The sequence below is a fragment of the Corvus cornix genome, chromosome 10, assembly GCF_000738735.6.
Source record: "Corvus cornix cornix isolate S_Up_H32 chromosome 10, ASM73873v5, whole genome shotgun sequence".
In the NCBI taxonomy this organism is placed as follows: Eukaryota; Metazoa; Chordata; class Aves; order Passeriformes; family Corvidae; genus Corvus; species Corvus cornix.
The window spans coordinates 9,706,503-9,726,191 of NC_046340.1; the positions used below are offsets into that span (position 1 = coordinate 9,706,503).

General features: G+C 43.5%; 1 protein-coding gene across 2 annotated transcripts in view; it reads right to left on the minus strand.

Annotated features, from left to right (window-relative positions):
- Nucleotides 1-1,575: 1,575 nt before the first annotated feature.
- ADAMTS17 (ADAM metallopeptidase with thrombospondin type 1 motif 17) overlaps nt 1,576-19,689 on the minus strand; it is a 157,345-nt gene continuing 139,231 nt past the window's right edge. For both annotated transcript variants that reach the window (XM_039557847.1, XM_039557846.1), the window contains 2 exons: nt 8,087-8,264; nt 1,576-5,916 (listed from right to left, as the gene is read on the minus strand). In XM_039557847.1, coding sequence (XP_039413781.1) covers nt 5,765-5,916; nt 8,087-8,264 — 330 coding nt within the window. In that variant the 3' untranslated portion in view covers nt 1,576-5,764. The remainder of the gene's footprint in view (nt 5,917-8,086; nt 8,265-19,689) is intronic.

A 19,689-nucleotide genomic window follows, 5' to 3' on the forward strand; every position in this document is an offset into this window, starting at 1 on the left:
CTCCGGAAGGCTCCAGTGATGGTGTAGTGTGCAGTGACCTCACAGAAAGCTGTCAGTGATCCTTCAGCAGGTGATGGTTTGTGGGGTGGTGGACCCAGGCCTGCAGACTGGGGAGCTACCAGTGCTCTCCTGGTGAAAAATGAGCATTTCCTTCCATTCCAGGGCACATGGAGAGCAGCATCCCATTCCATTCTTCCTGACACCATCAGAAGTGTGAGTGCATGGAAAAGGAGCACATCTGGCACAGATCTTCTCTGCCTGAACTCCACAGCACACTAGTGTCTGCACTGACACTCTTCAGCAAGAAGAAAATACTCCTTTCCCCATGGAAATGCTCCACATGGTGTTGGGCAAAGCCCAAAGGAACATTTGGTTTTTACTCTACCAAAGAGTCCTCCAGCAGTGGTACTTGGTGAGCATGGGGCTGATGTGGGGATAAAGTGCTCCATATTTTGGAACGAAATTTCCTTCCAGAGCAAGCAGGGTGCTGCCAGCTTGCTGCAAGAGACAGCTGAGGCTGCCATGGACACAGGAGAGTGAAGGGAGCAGGTGGAGTTGGTGGAGGCAGAAGTGACATCCAAGGAAGGGAGGAGAGATTCTACTTTCCTCCTGATCCTTTTGTGCCAGAGCACCAGAGCCATATGGCCACCTGCCTTTAGTGACCTTGGCTGAAGCGTCTTAAATAAAAAAACCCAACTGAGCTCACAGGGAAGGGCAATGGCATGGGTAGAACTGGGGATTAGGAATAAGAGGAAACCAGCAAACGGTTACATGCAAAATAGGCAAACTAAGTATATAATCCCACTGGATTTATAGGAGAGATATTGGCACATACCAGGAACATTTCAAGCCAAATGTATGACAGCATTCCTTACACCCCTCCCACCCATTGCCATATCCCAGCTTAGTGCAAAGCCCTTTGGCTTCCCCAGGCTTAGAGCTACATTTTATTGTTCAAACAGGTCAACAATTGCAATCAGATGTTGACTCCAGGCAAGGCACAAACACAATGATGTGTTAATGTACAGCACCACTTGGATGGAGTTTCTGCAGTTTTGCTGCTGTGAATGGTCCTATGAAGGGTGGCAGCCGCGCTGGTATCTCCCAAGGCTGCCTCTGAAAACCAGGAAGCCCATCAGTGTTGTGCCACGAATCCGGTGTAAGATCAGTAAATGAGCTCTGTTATTAAAGTATATACTCCATTTCTGGAAATCATTTTGGGAGGAGGGCTCTCACTCCCAGCTCTACTTTGGTTTGTTATAAAATCATAGAATCGTTTGGGTTGGAAAAGACCTTTAAGATCATCAAGTCCAACCCAGCACCGCCAAGTCCACCACCCCACCATATTCCTGAGTTTTTAAGGCTGCTTTAGAAAGATCTCCAGGAAGTGTCCTTCTAACAAGAACTGAGGTAGAGTGGGATACAGATGATGGCATCTTTGTAAGACAGGATGGGAGACGATCCTACAGGTGTATCTGTGTGCAGCTGACTGCAAAACAAACCTTCACCATGCTGGGGGGAGCTAAACAGTACAAAGATTCTGGCTAGTGCCTACAACAAAGACATCCAAAACACTTGGCACTGAAGTAATTCTGTTTATTTCACACCAGGGGAGAGTGCAGCTAGGTTATGCAGATACCTTCCCATTGGATGGGATAATTTTGCTCCAATATAAATTTCCACATGCTCAGCACTGTTCATTGTCAGGGGGTGCCCATGGGGCTGCTGCCACTGAACACACATCGAGCTGCTGCTCCCTCCCAGCTCCGGCACAGCAAGAACAAGCTTCCCCAAAAGCACTCTCAGAATGTCTCTCTCCCCAGGCAGAAGCTTCCCCCTCCTCACAGCCTGCCCAGGCACACACAGAGATATCCCAAACAGAACCTGGTGCACTTTTCCCGGACAGGAATATTCTACTGTTGTGTCACTGACCACAAACCTGGCAAGGCATTATTCAGGTTTTAACATCCCTGTGCTTTATTTTGCAACCTGACCAGGACAAGACCCATCATTTCTTGGTTTGTTAGCACACGGAGAAGTCTGAAGTGCCAGAATTTTGCTTCCAAATGACCTTTTACACCGACCACAGCAATTAAACAGTTGGCTTGTATTTAACCAAATCCCAGTCTCAGTCCAGTATTACACAGATGCATAATGTACCACTTACAGCTTCACTCCTCTCTCTTAATTTTCATGCTGTTGGGTTCGCTTTGTATTTTTGTTTCAAGTTCAGAAACCTTATTAAAGTTGTTATGGAAAAAATAAATTTATTATTCAACATATTCAATTTGTTCAAAATGGAATGACCCAATTTTTCTTTTTTTTTTCTTTTTTTTGGCTTTCATTTACAACTGGTTCCATTCAGTTTGACTGTTTTTATCTTTTTCTATTTATAACCAGCACCAAGAAGAAAATTACCATGGATACAGTACATATGCAAATTAGCTAATGGAAAAATATATACATTTCACTCTGTAATGAGAAAACTTAAATGATATTATTGCCATGGAGAATATATCCCTGTATTATAATAAAATATCAAGCAATAATCGACTGCTAAGATTCTTTTCCATCGACAAAAAATAGCACCATACATGAGATAGTGAGAATCTACACTCAATAACACAATTGTGCAACTAGAAATGTACAGTACTTTAGTACAGAGTATTGTTTACAATATGGAAATACCACCACTGCCATCAAAAGAGCATCAATCTCTTATGAACAACTAAGAAAAGTATTGTCATAGATATACTGAAACAAACAGCTTTTCTTTTCACCAGAATGTGGTAACTTGAGGGCAGAGCATAGCTGTGACTTCATTGTAAAGCTCCTATAAAGTGATAAAAACCAGAAGTGCAGGAATATTGAAGAGAATTAAATTTCTTTTGTTATAATTATTTTTCTGGCCATTGTAAGATGGGAAGGTTGTCACCATGTGAAGTAAGAGAGCTGAATAAAATGGAGCTGTGTCGTGCATCAGTTTTGAATTAATGTTGGCGGGTTTAATTATAAAAAAATAAAAGGTTGATGCATGGTAATCTGTGAGAGCAAGAGAGGTGGTTTTTCTCAGTGCTCAGGCAGTTGAAAAAAATCCTTGTAAATTCCTGTTTCCATATGTAGGACCCAGAACTTGGACCCAAGTGTCCTTTGGGTGCAGAACCCAGCAGATTGGGTCAGGCCACAGGTCTAACCAGCCTAGTACCCTGTTCTGGACAGTGGCCAGTAGGGAATTACTACTAAAAAACACAAAACCTAAAATCCTTCCTCTCCTATGTCCTACCTTTTGCCTAGAGAGGGTCACAGATCAGCACCAGAAAGAAAATGTTCCCTGCTGTGGAGAAGCACCTTTGATTCCCAGCAACGATAATTCACACAATTCTGCCAAGGTAACAGAGAAAATGTTGCCCATGAGAAGAAAAACAGCAAATTCCAAACCGAGTGTGGAGGACCCAGGGGTGGCTGTGGGGGCAGGGAGGCAGCAAGGACAGTCCCAGTGTCACAGGCAAAAGGGAAAACACCACTATGAATTACTAATATAAACCAGGTCCTCTGGGCTCTGTCAGATCTCTTGGAACTTTCTCATTAGCAGTTCTTCTATCTGTTAGTTTGCCTAATTGAGTATCACCTGGTCCTGCCTAAATCTTCCCTGTCACCACTGCCAGCAATTTTCCATTGATCACTTGCTAAGCACTTACACAACCTCTGCGCTGGGTGAGAGGGTGGGAATAACAGAAAAAGGAGGTCTGATCCTGATTATAAATTGCCAAAAAAAAAAATCCAGTATAACAAAAACCAAGCTGGAATCATTTCTCTGATAGAGAAAATCATCTGAGGCATTGGAAAGCAGATTTGTTTGAGACAGGCACTTGAGAAAAAATGGTGTGCAAATGTGCCCTTGTGCAGCAGGCCAGCCCTAGTGCACACACACTCATTTGCACTAACAAGTACAGATGTAAATGTGAAGCCCACACAGGATTAATCTGTTGATGAACATTCTCCCTGTGCTTGAAAAATTCAGCCCTTAATAAAATGCTAATAGGTTATTCCAGTGAGGTACTGGATATGGAAAGAATGGAAATAAGCAAAAATTGCTTTAAAGACATGTTAGGTACTAAGAGTCTTTATCCGTCCTTGCATTGACAAAAAGAGACAACAGCAACAAAGACAACCTGGGGCCTGGTGTGAGCTGCAATCCAGCCTGGCCCAGGGGCTGGGGGAGTAGCTGGGCTTGGTTCTGTGCTTAGGTCCAAGGAGTCAAACAGTCACACACAGTCCTAGAGCGAGTACAAAGCTGCAATTATCCAAAGAGCTCTGTTCTGTCACAAGGAGTGGGATGAAACTCAACCATGGCCTTGGGCCTTGGCAAGGGAAATGATACTTGTTGGAGCAAGATGTGATAGGGAGACACTGATGTGTGTGACAACGGAGGGGACAAGCCCTGCCCTGGGCAGAGCCCCTGTTTCAAGTCTCACATCACAGAGAAGAGTCTGGTTTAAAGTGCACAGACATGGCAGAGAGTATTGTGTGTGCAGCACCTGTAAGTGCTCTTACAGCAGCAAATCTGATAGCACCAAACCTGATAGCACCACAAAAGTGAGACAGGGAGCATTCAAATACAGCGAGTGAATTCCCAACCCCTCCTGAAAGCAATGGAAGTCTGAGCCCTTTGGCTTCCACAAGCTCCAGGTTATACTTTGAATGTCTTGTATCCCTGACTACTTCTGGCTTCTCCAAAGGCTACATAACCTCAGCTGTATAAAAGAGCCCAGAGATAGGAAACACCTGTTCTGCTCCCCACTACATCCTTTTCATAAAGACTGTTCCAAATTCAGTTTCTGTTCCAACCCTATCCAGTTTCACAGTCCTCTTATAAGAACCAACACTCTCATTATCTGATTGACTTCTAAAAATTGGAGAGCTTAGGCCAAGCAATCCCTCAGTGAGCTCTACTGGATGAAGGGATTTCTGGCTCCTCCCATCTCATGTAAATCATTCTTGTTTAAAAGTAACTATCTACGGCTGTTAATAAGCTTTCATTAAGCTCAGAGAAAAATTAGGTTTCATAAAAGAAAACCTGGGGAAAAGAGAGGATTGTTTTTTAAAATTAGAAGTAAAATCACTCCCTATTAGTGGCTCTAAAAATATGACTTGGAATGTTGGATATAATTATACTGAGTTTTCTGTAGGAAATTCTGTAGGATCCTCTGCTATCAATTTTCACAAGCTTTTACAGAAAATCCTCTTTTTAAACTAAGCCTTTCATTTATTCGTGTCCCTCCAAGCCCACTCTGCCATGAGATAACTGCTGGGAATTGGAAACAACAGATAAAAGCCAAGATTAAAAGATTAAGTAATGTCTCTACCTTTGCTGAATTATTTTGCCAGAGGCCTTCCTCCATGGAGGTACCCATATCCTTATCCAATGTAATCACTTTGCAACTCTTGTCCTTTTCTTCAATGGTAGCAAGCCATCCAGTGGCTGGTGATTTAATATATTAAAGTAAAAAGCATTAATGAAAAATGTGAGGATGTCAAAATACTCAGAAATTATTGGCTCCTTGAGATGACCCTTTCTGTGTGTTTTTAAGGTGGATGAGTGGATGACTTTGGTATCCAGTCTGTAGAATTAGTTTCAAGTCTCATTAGGTATGCTTTGGGATCCACCACACTGTAGCAACTCATGAAGTTCCAGTACTCAGACCTACTAGTCCGTGATTTACACACAAACAGCTGGAAGACTCTGAGGAGTGGCACAGGTTCATTAACTCTTCTGCTGCATCTTGTTTGCATAAAAGTCTCTGCAAGTCTGGCAGCAGCGCTGGTACCACCGCATGTCCTGGCACAGGTCCTTCTCGCGGATCACCCTGCAGTACACTGTCCACTGGTCCCCCGTGCACTTGTACGTGAGGGCAGCTTGGGAGGAGACAAGAAAGGAGAAACTACCAGATTAGCCAGAGAACAGCACTGCGGGTGTGACCAAAATCCCTGCACCTGAGGGGAGGGAGGGCCACCCTTGCTGCCGGCACTGGAGAGCAGGTGATGTTCTCTCCACCAAAATATCAGGCTCTTGGAAGTGCTTCCTTCCTCCCCTGGACATGAATGGGGACTGCAAACCTCCTCATGTTGCACCTATTTTGTCTCAGAGGCAAACAGGCCCGGATGAACAAAACATCCAAAGATTCAGCCCAGATTTAAGGCCATGAACTCCATGCTGCAGTCAATGGGATGGAGATGAATAAATCACACATCTGGCAAGAACACCTGAGACAGACCTTATGAATCTGAGATGGGAGAGTTCACATAATAGAAACTGAGCCACAAATAAGGCTAGAACTAATATTTTAGAGGTCCAATGTCCCTCGCAGGTTGTGAAGGAAGACAGGAAAGAAGTGACAGAATAAACCCCTCTGAATGTGTCTTCACTGAGAGACACTGGACACAGACGTAAAAGTCAGGTGAGTCAGTGTGACCTCCACACTTAGATACTTCTGCAAATGTTATCCAGGACAAAAAAACCATTCTGAAGCAGGGGACAAGGCCACATGGGTCCTGTAGACTACTGGAATTTTTTTCTGGTTTTGTTTTTTTTTTTTTCCCTGATGCTTCCATTGCAGAAAATAGAAAATTCTGTTAAAGATAATCCAATTAGAATTGTTTATAAGCAAGAAGAGCAAAACACTCAATGATATGTCTTTCTGCTAATATCAAACATCACTGTTTCTAGCCCTGGTGATTCCAAGCCTGGTTTAGAAACAAAAGCAGCCCAAATTACTTGCAGATTACTTTCAGCAGGGATTTGAGCCTCCTCAGTCTTCTAAACATGTGAGCATTTTATTGCTTGTCCTAAAATGTGAATTAGAATGGATTTCTTGTCTCATCAGTGTATCAAGGGCTTACTTCTCAAATGAAATGTTTTCCTTTCACTATGTTCTTAGTGCTAAAATACCTGGGAAGTACTCTTGTATGGTCTTTACACAAGAGGTTAGAAGCACCCCAGCATGAGTGCATTTGCAAGAATGGAAGTCCCCATTTTCTCTTTAAAACATCTGGTGAACTTTTGGGGAACAAATTTCAGTTCAGAAGCTTCAAGTTCAGTCCTAGTTTAAATGTTATTTAATACTGGACAGTGCTATTAGAAAATCTTTTTCTGTTATTTAGCAGCTCTGTGTTTTCATGTGTGTTAGAGGTTTCTTAGCCTAGAAGATCAGCTCAGCTGTGAAGGAGGAGGCTGCTCTTTCTGGTAACCTCTTCTTGTTTTCAATCCAGCCTCTTGTACCAGAATGGGACAGGAGGTACCCATGAGGCTGTGTCACTGTAGCTGATTTAATTTAGCTTCTTGGAGTTGTGGCTGAGCACACAGGGCTGAAGTTTGGAAAAATACATTTTTAGTATATTTATATTTTTATCCCCTTACAAACCAAGGAAATAAAATGAGGAAAATTATGAGATCCCTACAAATTTGTATTAACAGAGGCATTCTTAACTAGTGGCATGTCTCAAATACAGTGTTAAGGTGTTTCAGGAAACAGATGGTTATCACCATATTCCCATCTCAGCCAGGGACACAGGGAATGCAGGGAGGGTGAGGAGGAGGACAGTGACAGAAAATCACAGGGTTTACAGGAAGAGGCTGGATGCTCTCTTGCCCCCTGGGCAAATCAATCCATCAAACCACCTGTCAAGGTCATGTACTTTTCTTGGGGCACGATGAATAAATGATCATACTTTACACTCACTGCAGCACAGGCAGGGTGTGGAAGGGTTTGTGATGGAGAAAGAAGCACCTGCTAGCTCCCCCACCTCTGTGATCAGTCAGTCAATCAATCAATCAAATCAATCCAATCAATCACCTACCATTTCTGTGCTCCTGTTGCTCTCTCAGCTCCATCCTCTGCCGAGCGCTCGCTCCACTTAGGCACAGCCTGAGGCAGGGGTTAGACAGGACCTACCCACACCAGACCTTTAGTCTGGAAGCTGGCTGAGCCTCTCCCTATTTCTGGCTCTGCAGAGTCTCTGCAGCCCCACTTTTATCACACTGGGCACCCTGGGCAGGTGGCACCTTCCCCCCAGGCCCCTGACTCACCGAGCCTGGGAGAGGTGATGGTGTTGACGTTGATCTTGTCGTTGCAGACCTCCTGGTGGCACTGCCTGTAGGCCGCCGGCTTGGCCAGGGCTGGGCACTCGCTGCCATGGCGCCCGGTCACTTTGTGCATGCATTGCACCACGCGTGACTGCAGCCCCTTGCCGCACGTCGAGGAGCACTGCAGGAGAGAACACACTGAGCACAGAGGTTTCCATGTCACATGCACAGCAAAAATCACTGCCGGAGCAGAGTGTGCAGCCACTGTGGTGCTGAGGGCTCAACAGCAGGGTCATCGTGGCAGCCAGGGACCCTCCGTGTGGCTGCTGTGTTGTCCACGATGGTTTTGCACCTTCAGGGAGTGCTGTGAGCAGAGGAACTCTCCTGGCACAGAGAAGGAACCTGTTGTCTTTCCGCCCTGAGTTCACCTACTCTGACTGTCCCCTCTGGATGCCCATGGGGTTCAAGCAGGCAAAATGCAATTCCCCCCACCTTCAGTCATGAAGAGGCAAAGCTGAAAAATGTGTAATGCTTAATCATGGACCAGCAGCTTCCATCTCCCTCTCCGTGAGGGACTCAGCATTACTTGGATTAAAAGCCCTCTCCAAGACGTGGTCTAACAAGGCTTCCTCCACAGACAGGATGACCACAGCCAGGCACTGACATAAGATAAATACCAGGATTACAGCAGAGGCTGGCAGCTCCTGCGTGCCCAGACCTCTGAGAAGCTCTGTTCTAGACAGGAGAACACATCGGGTATTCCAGTATTCACTCCCATCTATCCCTGCTAACTGTCTGGCACTTGCCTGTCCTCCTGGGAGCAATTGCAAATTGTACTCAAGAGTTTTGGCTGCTATTAGCCAGGAGGCCCAGCCTGTTCATATGCTCTCTTTGTTGTCATACAATCAGAGTCCCTCCCTCTCCCTCCCTCTTCCCCTGGCCCAGTCACTTGTGATTTACAATGTCCTACTTGCACGCTGTTCAACTTTAATAAAGCAAACACAGTGAGCACAGGGAGGTGCAGCAGCTGGAGTCAATAAAAGAACCTTGTATTTAACATAAAGAAACAATGGGTTGCAAGACTTGGGTAAGATTCCTGTTTCTGATAAAGCCACACACAAGCAAATGATGGGGGAGAGGAGGAGGTGAGGGAAAGCACAGAAGTATCAATAGAATAATGTAAGAAAAGGTCATGTTTTCTGTCCTCTGCTGTTTCTGAGCAAAGTCAGGGCATTGGAGCTTTCTCCGTGAAAAACACCACCACCTCAGAGAGGTAATTCTCAGAAGAGAGATGCCAAACACTGGAGAGGCTCAGAAGATGGGCACCACTGAGGTTGAACTGAAGTCCAGGTACAAACCATGTGTGTGTGGTGTGGATGCTTGTGAGACCAAGATCCAAGGGCAGAACACGTGGATGCACACCTCTACATCCATAGGGGTGAGTACCACAAATCCATGGTCATTTTGGTCTGGAAGTATTACAAGAAACCCCTGTTGTTTGTTTTTTTTCCTTTACAAATCTTCTTATTTCAATTTAGGTTCAACACACCAGTTTATGACAGATATTTTCACCCTTTTTTTTTTCCCAGGTGTTGAATTTACATAAAAATTTGATCACTGTCAAATAATACCTCAGCAGTGGTTATGGCATTTAGGATTATGCTGAATAAACCCTCCTCTTGCCCTACAGTGAGCTATTCCAAAAATCAGGAATTAAAGTCCCTGATTTAAATCCCCTTCACAATTTGAATTTAAGCTGTGAGATCTGGGCATTTCATTAGTTTAGTGTGTCCCTCAGCTCCTTCCCAGCATCAAGTGCCCTCAGTGACTCAGTGATGGCCACTGGATTTAAAGTGAACAATTTTTATCCTGATAAATGCAACTAATTAGGCCCTTCCACTTCACCAGTCAAACGCAACTTTTAATCCTCAGGATTTCAGTGGCACTTTTAGTCTTCACAGTGCTTTACTAATCTTAATCCCCCCCAAACTCTTTGCTTGAGGAAGGGAACTTTACATCCATTTTACAAACAGAATAGCTGTTATTACACAGGCATTAAATAACTCAGGCCACGGACTTCCTTCACATGACTGTAACGTTCTGAGTCTGAAACCTCTGTCTCTGGATTTTAAGCACTCCCTGTGCTCTTAACGGGGGACCTGGGGAGAAAAAGGGAAAGAAGGAAGAAAACAGCATTCTTCTCATAAGGTGAATTAGGTTTTCAGATACCAACACACAAACAATCACCTACCTTTGTCTGTGTTCCTGTCTGCATTTGTTAACCAGCAAGGAGGGCAAGCAATGAAACTTTTTTCCACAGACACTGCCAACTCCAATCCTCAGACAAATAGCAGCAGAGCTTTTGCCCGAAGCAGTTTTATTCCTTCTCCTGGGAGACTGGGATCATCACCTATGCTATGCAATTAGTTTTTCACAGCCAGGAAGACAGATTTTAACATCTTTCTTGAACTCTTTTGGGCTTGGCAGCTAAAGGAAGGTTGGACATCTGGCTTATTTTAAGATGAAATTTTCAACTCAGTACTTGGATAGTCTCTTTCCTAGGAATTTCAATAGGAAATAGGAATAGATACAAAATACATACAAAGGGGGAATTGTTACTCATGCTGCACTATGAAAAGAGGACATCATTAAAAGAGGTATAAAAATCAAACTCCAACTGAACAGCAAACTCCCATAAATACCTTCTCTCCTTCTCTGGACAGCTAAATGCACTGCTATGGACTCTCTGTTCCCAAATGTTTATGGAGCAAGGAACCATATCCACAGAACAATTTTCAGGGCTGGGTTCACCAGACAGGACCCACCAGCAATCTGCCTACTCTGGGAAGCTGGGGCTGGGACGAGGGGTTGAGCAGACATGCTGGTGCCAAACAAAGAAGTGGATTTTCCCTTCCACCAGGCACCGCCAGTGGTGTCACTATCACAAAAACGCATATGCAAAATCCACAGCGTTTAACCATAATGCCCTAAACTGACAATACAGGCACTGTAAACTGGAAATCCACCCCCATGCAAAGATCAAAGGGTTGCTCAGTACTGTAAAATAGAGGGAGTTAATGAACAGCTACAAAAAGAGAACCTAATAAGAGCCCCTGTAACTCCCAGTTCAAACGCTGCTTAGGAAGGCAAAAGGAAGACAAAAATGCCTCCATTCACATTCTTTGGCAGTAACATGCAAGTCAGTGGGGATATCCAGAAGGAAATAAACTCACAAATTGTCAAGGCAGCAGCTGCATTCATCAGCTTAAAGAAGATTTACTCACTGAAAAACTCTAACCTTAGGAGCAAGCTATGATTTTTCAACTGGAATGCTATTTCCACCTTAGGATACTGATATGAAAGCTTGAAATCTAGCAAAGGTGCTGACAGATGTCTAATTGCTTTGAAAGCAAATGCCTCAGGAGAATATCAGGTATTAAAATAGAACAAATTTACAGAAAGTGCTGAGAACTGTCAGGGCCTTCATCAACTCCCGGTCTACAAAAGATCACCAGAGAAAGAGAGGGGAATGAGAATGAATTAAGCCAGGGCAGGGCTGCTGTTGGGCAGCTCAGGAACACATAAAGGAGTCCAAAGAATCCCGGTGTTGAGGCTTAATGGGGGCAGAAAAGGAACAGATTTACCAGCACAGAGACAGGTTCGGGACTGAATGCGATAATGGATCATTGCTGAGGGCTCCTGGGAGGCTGGGATACATTTCAGACCCCAGGACACCTTTAGAAATGTCATTTTTCTAAGCTCCAAGGGATAGGTGTAAATCTTTTTGGTAACAGACTTTTTCCAGCAGAAGGTCACAGCATCCCTCCAGCCAATCCTGAGCACACTCCAGTATGGAGAGGGCTGATCTGTCAGAGGGAGATACAGTTCTAGATGACTGTCATAACTAAGCTGTAGGCAAGATGGGGTTTCTCTTTATTCATCAGTCTGCAGTTCATGTGATGTATAAAGATACTGGTTTGTCCCCAGTTTGCTGGAAGTTGCTGAAGCCAAGGATAACACCATGGCTAAAGCTCCAATACTGAGAGATAGAGTCACGCTTTACTGACTTCAGAGTTCAAGTATTCAAGGCGTTAGGGTAGAGTGTTTTTCCCCTCGGGGGTCTTATTTCTTGCCTCTATGAAAGTCAGAAAGAAAGCAAGACAAGTTCCTATTAAAAACATTCTAACACAGCATCTGAGATGAATGACAAAGGTCCTGTAATTGCTCCCTTCCCGGGACCTTAATAGCACACACATGTGTGCTCTGAAAGCCAGTGCTCCACACACCTTCACATCAGGCTTTTTATGAGGATAACTAATTTAAACCCCAGTTCTAGCTGAAAAGCAGCATGCAATATGCTTTCATAAACACCAGGTCAACTTTCACCATGGCATCATGCTAAAGAAAGAAATATCTTTCTTTTCACTGATAAGATCTAATTAGCCCAAAGCAAACTGTAAGCTGTTTTTCAAGCTTCCTTGTTATTTTCTTTTCTTTTTTTTCCTTCTTTTTGAACCCGAGATCTGTAAAAGAACATATCTGGTCTTGCTTACAACAATCTTTCATTTGGAAACTTTTGTGAAATGACTGATTTGTTTAACTTAGCCAAGAAGAAAAAAATGCATACCCTTCTGACTCAGTCTGGGAAGAAACAATAAATTATGGCAGCAAATGCTCGTGGCTGATGTGACAGTATCTTAGCAGGAAAAGAGAAGCAATTTTTGCAAACTGCCTACAGCTGTACTTTCAAACTGCACGACCCCAAGGAACAAGACTTGACCAGCACATCCAGCATGTCTCATTGCATAATTAAGCTTGGCTTTGCTATTCTGAAAAGTTCCATTGTGCACATTGAGTTCAGAGATTAAAGGCTGAACACATGAATATTCTGGGTCGTGACAGTGCCCCTAAATACTTGTGCAGGGGAGCCAAGGTGGATGCTGATGAGAAAATGCCATTTAATCCAATATTACAATCAGGCACAATTTACTTCTCATGAGGTTTCAAACTGGATTTCAAGAACAGGCTCAAGCAGAGCTATGAAGTGATACAGTGCTGCCCACAAGGGACCATATTCTAGCAAGTCACCTGTAGCACTTGTGCTGTGTTTGGATCTGTGGCAGAAAGTGGAAATGTTCCAGAGCTTACTCCACAGGAAAACTGCAAGGATCTGATGGTGAAAAACACCTAATGCAAAAGGCATTATCAAGGTAATTTTAAATAACCTCAGTAGTAATGGACAGCTATGGGATCACAGAACTCAGGTCAGCCTGGATGCTGGAGAAGCCCCCCTGCTCCTACAGCACTGTGTGTTGCTCCTGCTGAGCCAAGCTCTCAGGGCTCACATGAGCTCTATTCCCACCCTGACTCCTGCCCCAGATGTTATCCTGAGAGACTACTCTGGGAACTGAAGCCCCACTGAATGCATTATTAGTTACTATTAGTTATTCATCAATTAATGATCAATGCTCCCCCAAAGCAATTTATTAAAGAAAGCAATTAAAGTAAGGACTCCTTTGAGATTATTTACTTTCAGCAAGAGGCTGCTCATCTCTCATTCAGTCCTGCCTGAGCATTTTCTAGACATGGAGCTACTCAGCTCTGACATGTGTGATGCTTACTAACACTGTTTCATCTCTTTGCACAGTCAGTCAGACTGGTCCTAATTGCTCCTTAAAGTTGTTCTGGGAGACTGTCACCTTAATGCCTTGGCAGTCATTACAAATCTCAAAAGATTATTGGAAAGACTGCAAAATTACAGCAGTCCCTGTAAGCAACATATTCTGTGCTTTAAGGATTCAAGGGGAAAATCCTCTTCAGATAGGTACTGCAGACTTTAAATGGTGAACTACTACTCCCCATATTTTCAAAAACACAATCCTGCACACTGTAACATCTCAGAGTAACTCAGAGAAAATGAATGCCAATATTTGAACAGGCTTGTCTTTCACTCTTTGTTCTTCTTCACTTTAAAAAACAAGAGTAAAATAGTCACAATGTAATTTCATTTCCAAACCACTGGTCTTGGTGGAAGTCTTTAACTCTTCATCAAAAAAATGCACTTAATGGACCAGGCTTTTAAATAAAAATATCAAAAAAGAGAAGTTACTCTTTCAGTTAACAGGATCACTGGAGGCTGTATTGGGATATGAGACAATAACACTATGGCAGAGCATGCTCCACTTCAAACAAAACACTGATTAATCTGACCTTTTGAAGCACATTCTCCTTTACTACGAAACCTTCACAATAATCTGTACCGTGGATGTTCCCAGAAACTCCAGCAGAGATGAGCTGTGCAATTTGTTGTGCAAATAAGGACCAGTTTGAAAGGCACAAAGCAGGACTTGGCCTCTGGAGCCTAAAGTGCCCAGGGGAATGACATGGCCAGCATTGCAGTCAACATCTGTTCCCTTTCCATGCCTAGTTCCCAACTAGAGCTGCATCCACTGGGGCTGGCTCTTAGCCCAAGCCTAGGTACAGGCTCAACCTTGTTTTAGTCCCATTATGCAACATGTATACCTCTGCCCACAGCTAAAGACATTCCACAGATGTGGGGACAGACAATCAAAAGGAAGAGGGTGGGATTCATCTTACTGAACCAACCCTGTTCAAATTCAAGAGTGTCCCTGGCTGGTAAAACCAATTATGGGCCATTTCTTCACATCTCCTGTAGCAAGGGGTGTTTTGAGATTTAGCTGTTGGCAAGAAAGGCTCTGGTTTGAGCATCAGTGATCGTGTGCCAGAGCCACAAACCACAGGGAACCACAATTCAGAGCAGTCTGTGTGGCAGGACTTAGGTTTAGGACAGATGCTCTGGCTCCTGGCCATGTTAAGGACCACAGAAGCTGGGAAATTGACAACTAAAGCTCGTTGGATGCTCTCCTGTCCCACCCAGCTCCGTCACCTTCTGGAGAACAACTGATGCGCATCAGTGAGGCCTGTGGTCAACCTTCCAGTGGTGCTGAAGGCATGTGAGGAGCCATAAATCATGAAGTTGTTCATGTCAGCTCTGACGTGCCACTGCAGTTTTAAGCTACCACCCCTCCTGCAGAGTTTTTTCTCAATCCAATAAGAAAAGTTATTTTCTCCAAGATAGAAGAAGATGAATTCTGACCTTTATGAAGAATTAACAAGTTGTCCATAGCTTATCATAAACAGATGTCGGGTCAAGCCATGAATTTGTAATGAATGTTAGAACAAAGGGTAGTTTTGCTTCTCTATTTATAACAGCTTTGAATACACCTCTCAAACCACAGCTGTCATTGATTTACTCTTCTTATTATGCAATATGAATTAATCATTAAAAGTGAGGCACACAGAGGATTTTGTTGATGTTCCCAATCATTTGGAGCTTGGAAAATATGCCTTCCTGGCACTGGGAGATCGTAGAGTATTTTTGGCAAAAAACCCCCAAAACCAACATGTTTTTTGGTGTATTGCAAGGTTGGGGGTTTATCTCCCAGAGAATAAGACCTACTGTAATCCTGCGAAAACAATTAATTTGCAATTACAAATCCTTGTTACCACCCACTGTGATGAATGACGGCTGATCTTCAGTGAGAAGCACCTCAATGTCTGGCACAAAGCCAGTATTTTTCTTATAGAAAATTAGATTTTTTTTTTCCCTCCCTACTGTTAATATTCTCCTGGGATGAGAACCCATTGACAGCATTTCACAGGCTCAGCAAATGCTGTAAAGGAGTTGGCAACTCTTGATGCTCAGGGAGGGCAGGTGGCTACAGGTGATTTTTCAGATGTGCTTTATCACTATTGACACTATTTGGCAACAAGAGTACTGTTTAACATTACACTTTGCCAAGCTGGTCCTTACTCGTGCTTTCCAGTTCCTGGAGTGTACAATCTTTCTGAATCCAGTGAAAGCTGTGCCAGGTGGTTATACAAGATGTGAAGTGGCAGAAACAGATTTTTCCCCTACTTTCTCTGCCAGTTCAAGCCCAGCTTGACGTGTCATGTATTTCCTTTCTCCTGAGAGCATGAATCTGTGACGGTTCCTACCCAAGACCCAAAGATTCTGCACAGTCCCTTAGGTCAGATCCTGCTCTGCATGGCATTGGCATAAACCTGCATTAACTCAAGTGCCTGAATTAATTTGGGTTTACCCTAATGTAAGAGAGACTGATACCTGAACCACTGTGCTGAGTGAGATCCTTGGCCCATGGCCAGCAGTTTGTAGGGAAGAATGAAAGACAGTTACCCTGGATTTACATTGGGTTATCTGAGATTAATACAGGCCTTAGTATTTACAGAGCACCTACTGTAACTGCAAAGAAAAAAATACAGCAAAGCCAACATGCTACAAGGCCTCTATGTGTCTTTCTTCTTGTAAAATTTTTTTCACTGGGCCAGGTAATATAATAGGTTAATGAGCTAAATTATTGCCTGAGGGACAGAAGTTGCATACTTAAACTTCCACGCACAGAGCTGAAAATGCCCCTTGTGAAGTCAGAGCTAATGATGGAGATTGTGTATCTGGCTTGAAATTCCACCTTCCTTGATATAACACCAGTGAAATGGAGAACAGTCAAAAAAATGAAACTGGGAGCCCTGAACCATTCTGTGCTATTGGCTCCAAATAACAGAACTTCAGTCAGGACAGAATTTGAGGCACATAAAATAGAGAAACAATTAAGTAAAACTGGAAATAAAAAAAAAACAAACCATAAAAATCTTGTGGAGAATTGCTCCTGCTATATAACTTTGCCTCCTCAATCATACCTTAGAAGAGTCCAAAGGACAACTGGAGGAAAGGAACTCAAAAAATATAGCCTTGGCCTGCAGAGAGTTAAAGAATTACTAAGGTTGGAAAAGACCTCCAAGCTCAAGTACAACCTCTGAACAAACAACACCTTGCCCACTAAACCACAGCACCGAGTGCCACATCTGCTTGTTTTTTGAACATTTCCAGGGATGGTGACTCCACCACTTCTCTGGGGAGCCTGTTCCAATGCTTAACCACTCTTTCAGTGATTAGTATCTTCCTAATATCCAACCTGAACCTCCCTTGTCCTATCTCTGGTTGTCTGGGAGAAGAGTCTGACCCTCACCTCAACACAACCTGCTTTGAGTTGGTTGTGGAGAGCAGTAAGGTCTGCCCTGGGCCATCTTTTCCTGCCACTTTACTGCTGAAGCAGAAGGGGAGAGACCTGAGGACAGGGGGGGGAGCCTTGGGTGGCTAAAAAGCAGCCCCTGGAGCTGCTCACCTTCAAGCACAAGATCTGTGTCACCACCAGAGCTCGCCAACACCTCCAGCTCCCCCGCATCATCTGGGACACGTTTCCAGTGACTCCAATGTGAAGTCCAAGTCCTGCAGCTGCTCCTTCCAGTGCAGCCTGGAGCAGGGAATGGTGTGGAGCTGGGCTGTGTGTCCCGCTCAGCTCCCCAAAGAGCCACACACATAAAGACATGCTCTGTTCATGGGCTGCCCGCGCTCCTCACAGGAATGTAATCCTCAATGTAAAGTTTGTCAGCAAAAATATAATTCATCATGAAAGAATGAACTACTGTCTTGCTAAAGCATCAAGAGGCACATTTTCAGCAGTCTGGGAGTCTGAGGCAAGTGTTGGGAAACTGAGCAACCTGTGTTTGTTCCTCTGACCAGCACAACTACAACAAAAATGTAAAAATGCTTCCAGCGCTAGAACATTTAAGAGCTCGGATTTCAAACAAGGAGGAACTATTTGAAAGTAGAACGAGTGTATGAGATGTTTGTTTCTTTAACTGAATGCAAACTGGATGTGGAATTTCCTCTTGGAAGAAACGACTGAATGGGAGAAGGCTTGGACTCCCTTTTGTATATTGCATCATGTATAAAAAAGGATGATATAATGAATTGCAATTCTGAAGAATCCAGGCAAAAATAAAAAATTATTTCAAGTTAACACCTTCTGTGTTAACTTCAGTGGGTCTTACATTGTGCAATTCATCTTTCTATTAGGTTTGAAGACTCTGGGGCCGGGAACAGTTTAGTAACGAAACTTGTAACACCAATGCTGAGTTAAATGCTAAAAATAATTATATCCCTTTAAGATAACAGGTTTAAAAAAGAAGCGGCAGCAGTGCAGAGAAGCTGCAAGCTTAGTAGCAGTGGTAATGGAGGTCTAGTAACAGAACAACTCTCTGTCCTTAGACTTCCAGTACAGTCTGTTAATCAAGCACTGGGCTAACAAAGGCAAACTCAGAGCCATTTAAAATAACTTTACAAACCTGGCCTTATGTGCTTGCAAAGTGAACTGGATATATCAGTTCCTTGTGCAACACTTGAAACATGCTGCAAATATATTAAGAATATACAAACATGACAGCCAGGACTGTGTTGCTGAATCTGCTCAGTTAGCTCCAAATGCTTTCCACAGCTACAGGACACAGCAAGGACCAGCTGCAAATAAACCTGACAGAAAATGGGATAAAATCCCTCCTCTTTCAAGCATGGAAAACAGCTACAGAGCTGTTGCTAAGGCCAGTGGATGAGGTTTGGCTGGTGGGTGCAGGTCTCAGACCAGCATGGCCTTGTTTCCAGCCCTCACCTCTTCTACACTGGGGCTGAGAACTTAAAATCACAACTTGTCTGGGGTAGCTGTGGAGGTTTTACTGCTGCTGGGAGCTCCTTAGGGAGCTGATCCATCTCATACATGGAATCCGTGTATTCTACAAATACTGCCACTACTAACACAAAAATAACACTGTCATACCACCCAAACAGCCTGCTCTGTTTACAAGTTGTATCTGGATTTGACTTTTAAAATGAGGTTTTCCCCTTCTCGTACATGACTTCCCAGCATCTTCAAAGAGGATCTTGGTTTGGGAAATTAAGGATCAGAGGCCAAGTCACCAGGCAAGCTGTTTGCACATAAAAGCATCAAAGCCCATTATTTTAATCTGTGATAATTACCACTGTTAGTTAAATAGTGCTTCCCTGATGGTTCTCAACAATAAGCAACAAATGCACAACACATTAATTGCATAAAGTTGTTGCTTGTTCTGAGATCAATCTGTGTTAACAGAAAAAGTTTCTGTCTTAGTCAGCACAAAGCTCTCTCACAGTGACTTTTAAAGGGTTGGGAACAAATGTTTTACAGTGGAATTTTGCCCTGGAAGAATGAATTTCGAAGAGTTCACTATAATCTAATGGCTACAGACATTGTGTTTCTCCTTAAAGGAGGAACTGTTTTAAGCCAGAGTTGCTGATAGCTGTAAAGGCTCCCCTCCTAAGTCCAAGCCCTGTATTAAAGCTTCTGGATCCTCATGATGAAAATCCTTCACTCAGGATTTGTGAAGAATTGAATTCCACACCAAACATTTCAGCTATCTGGGTTTCTGGAACAATACATTTTCTTCTAAGAATTGGACCTACCCTTTTCTAGCAATCTCTACCCCTCTGCTCAGGGAGTAAGAATCTAATTGTGTGACCTAAGTGTCCAGTCAGAATTAACCAATATGTCTAGAATTTTAAATGCTCATTATAAACCAAATCTAAGTCCAAGAACATCCTGCTGGACTCACACAGGGTGAAATTCCTGGGAAGCAGAGCACTGGCACAAGCTCCCTGAAGACAGAAGCAGGCCACATATGCAGCACACAAGCTT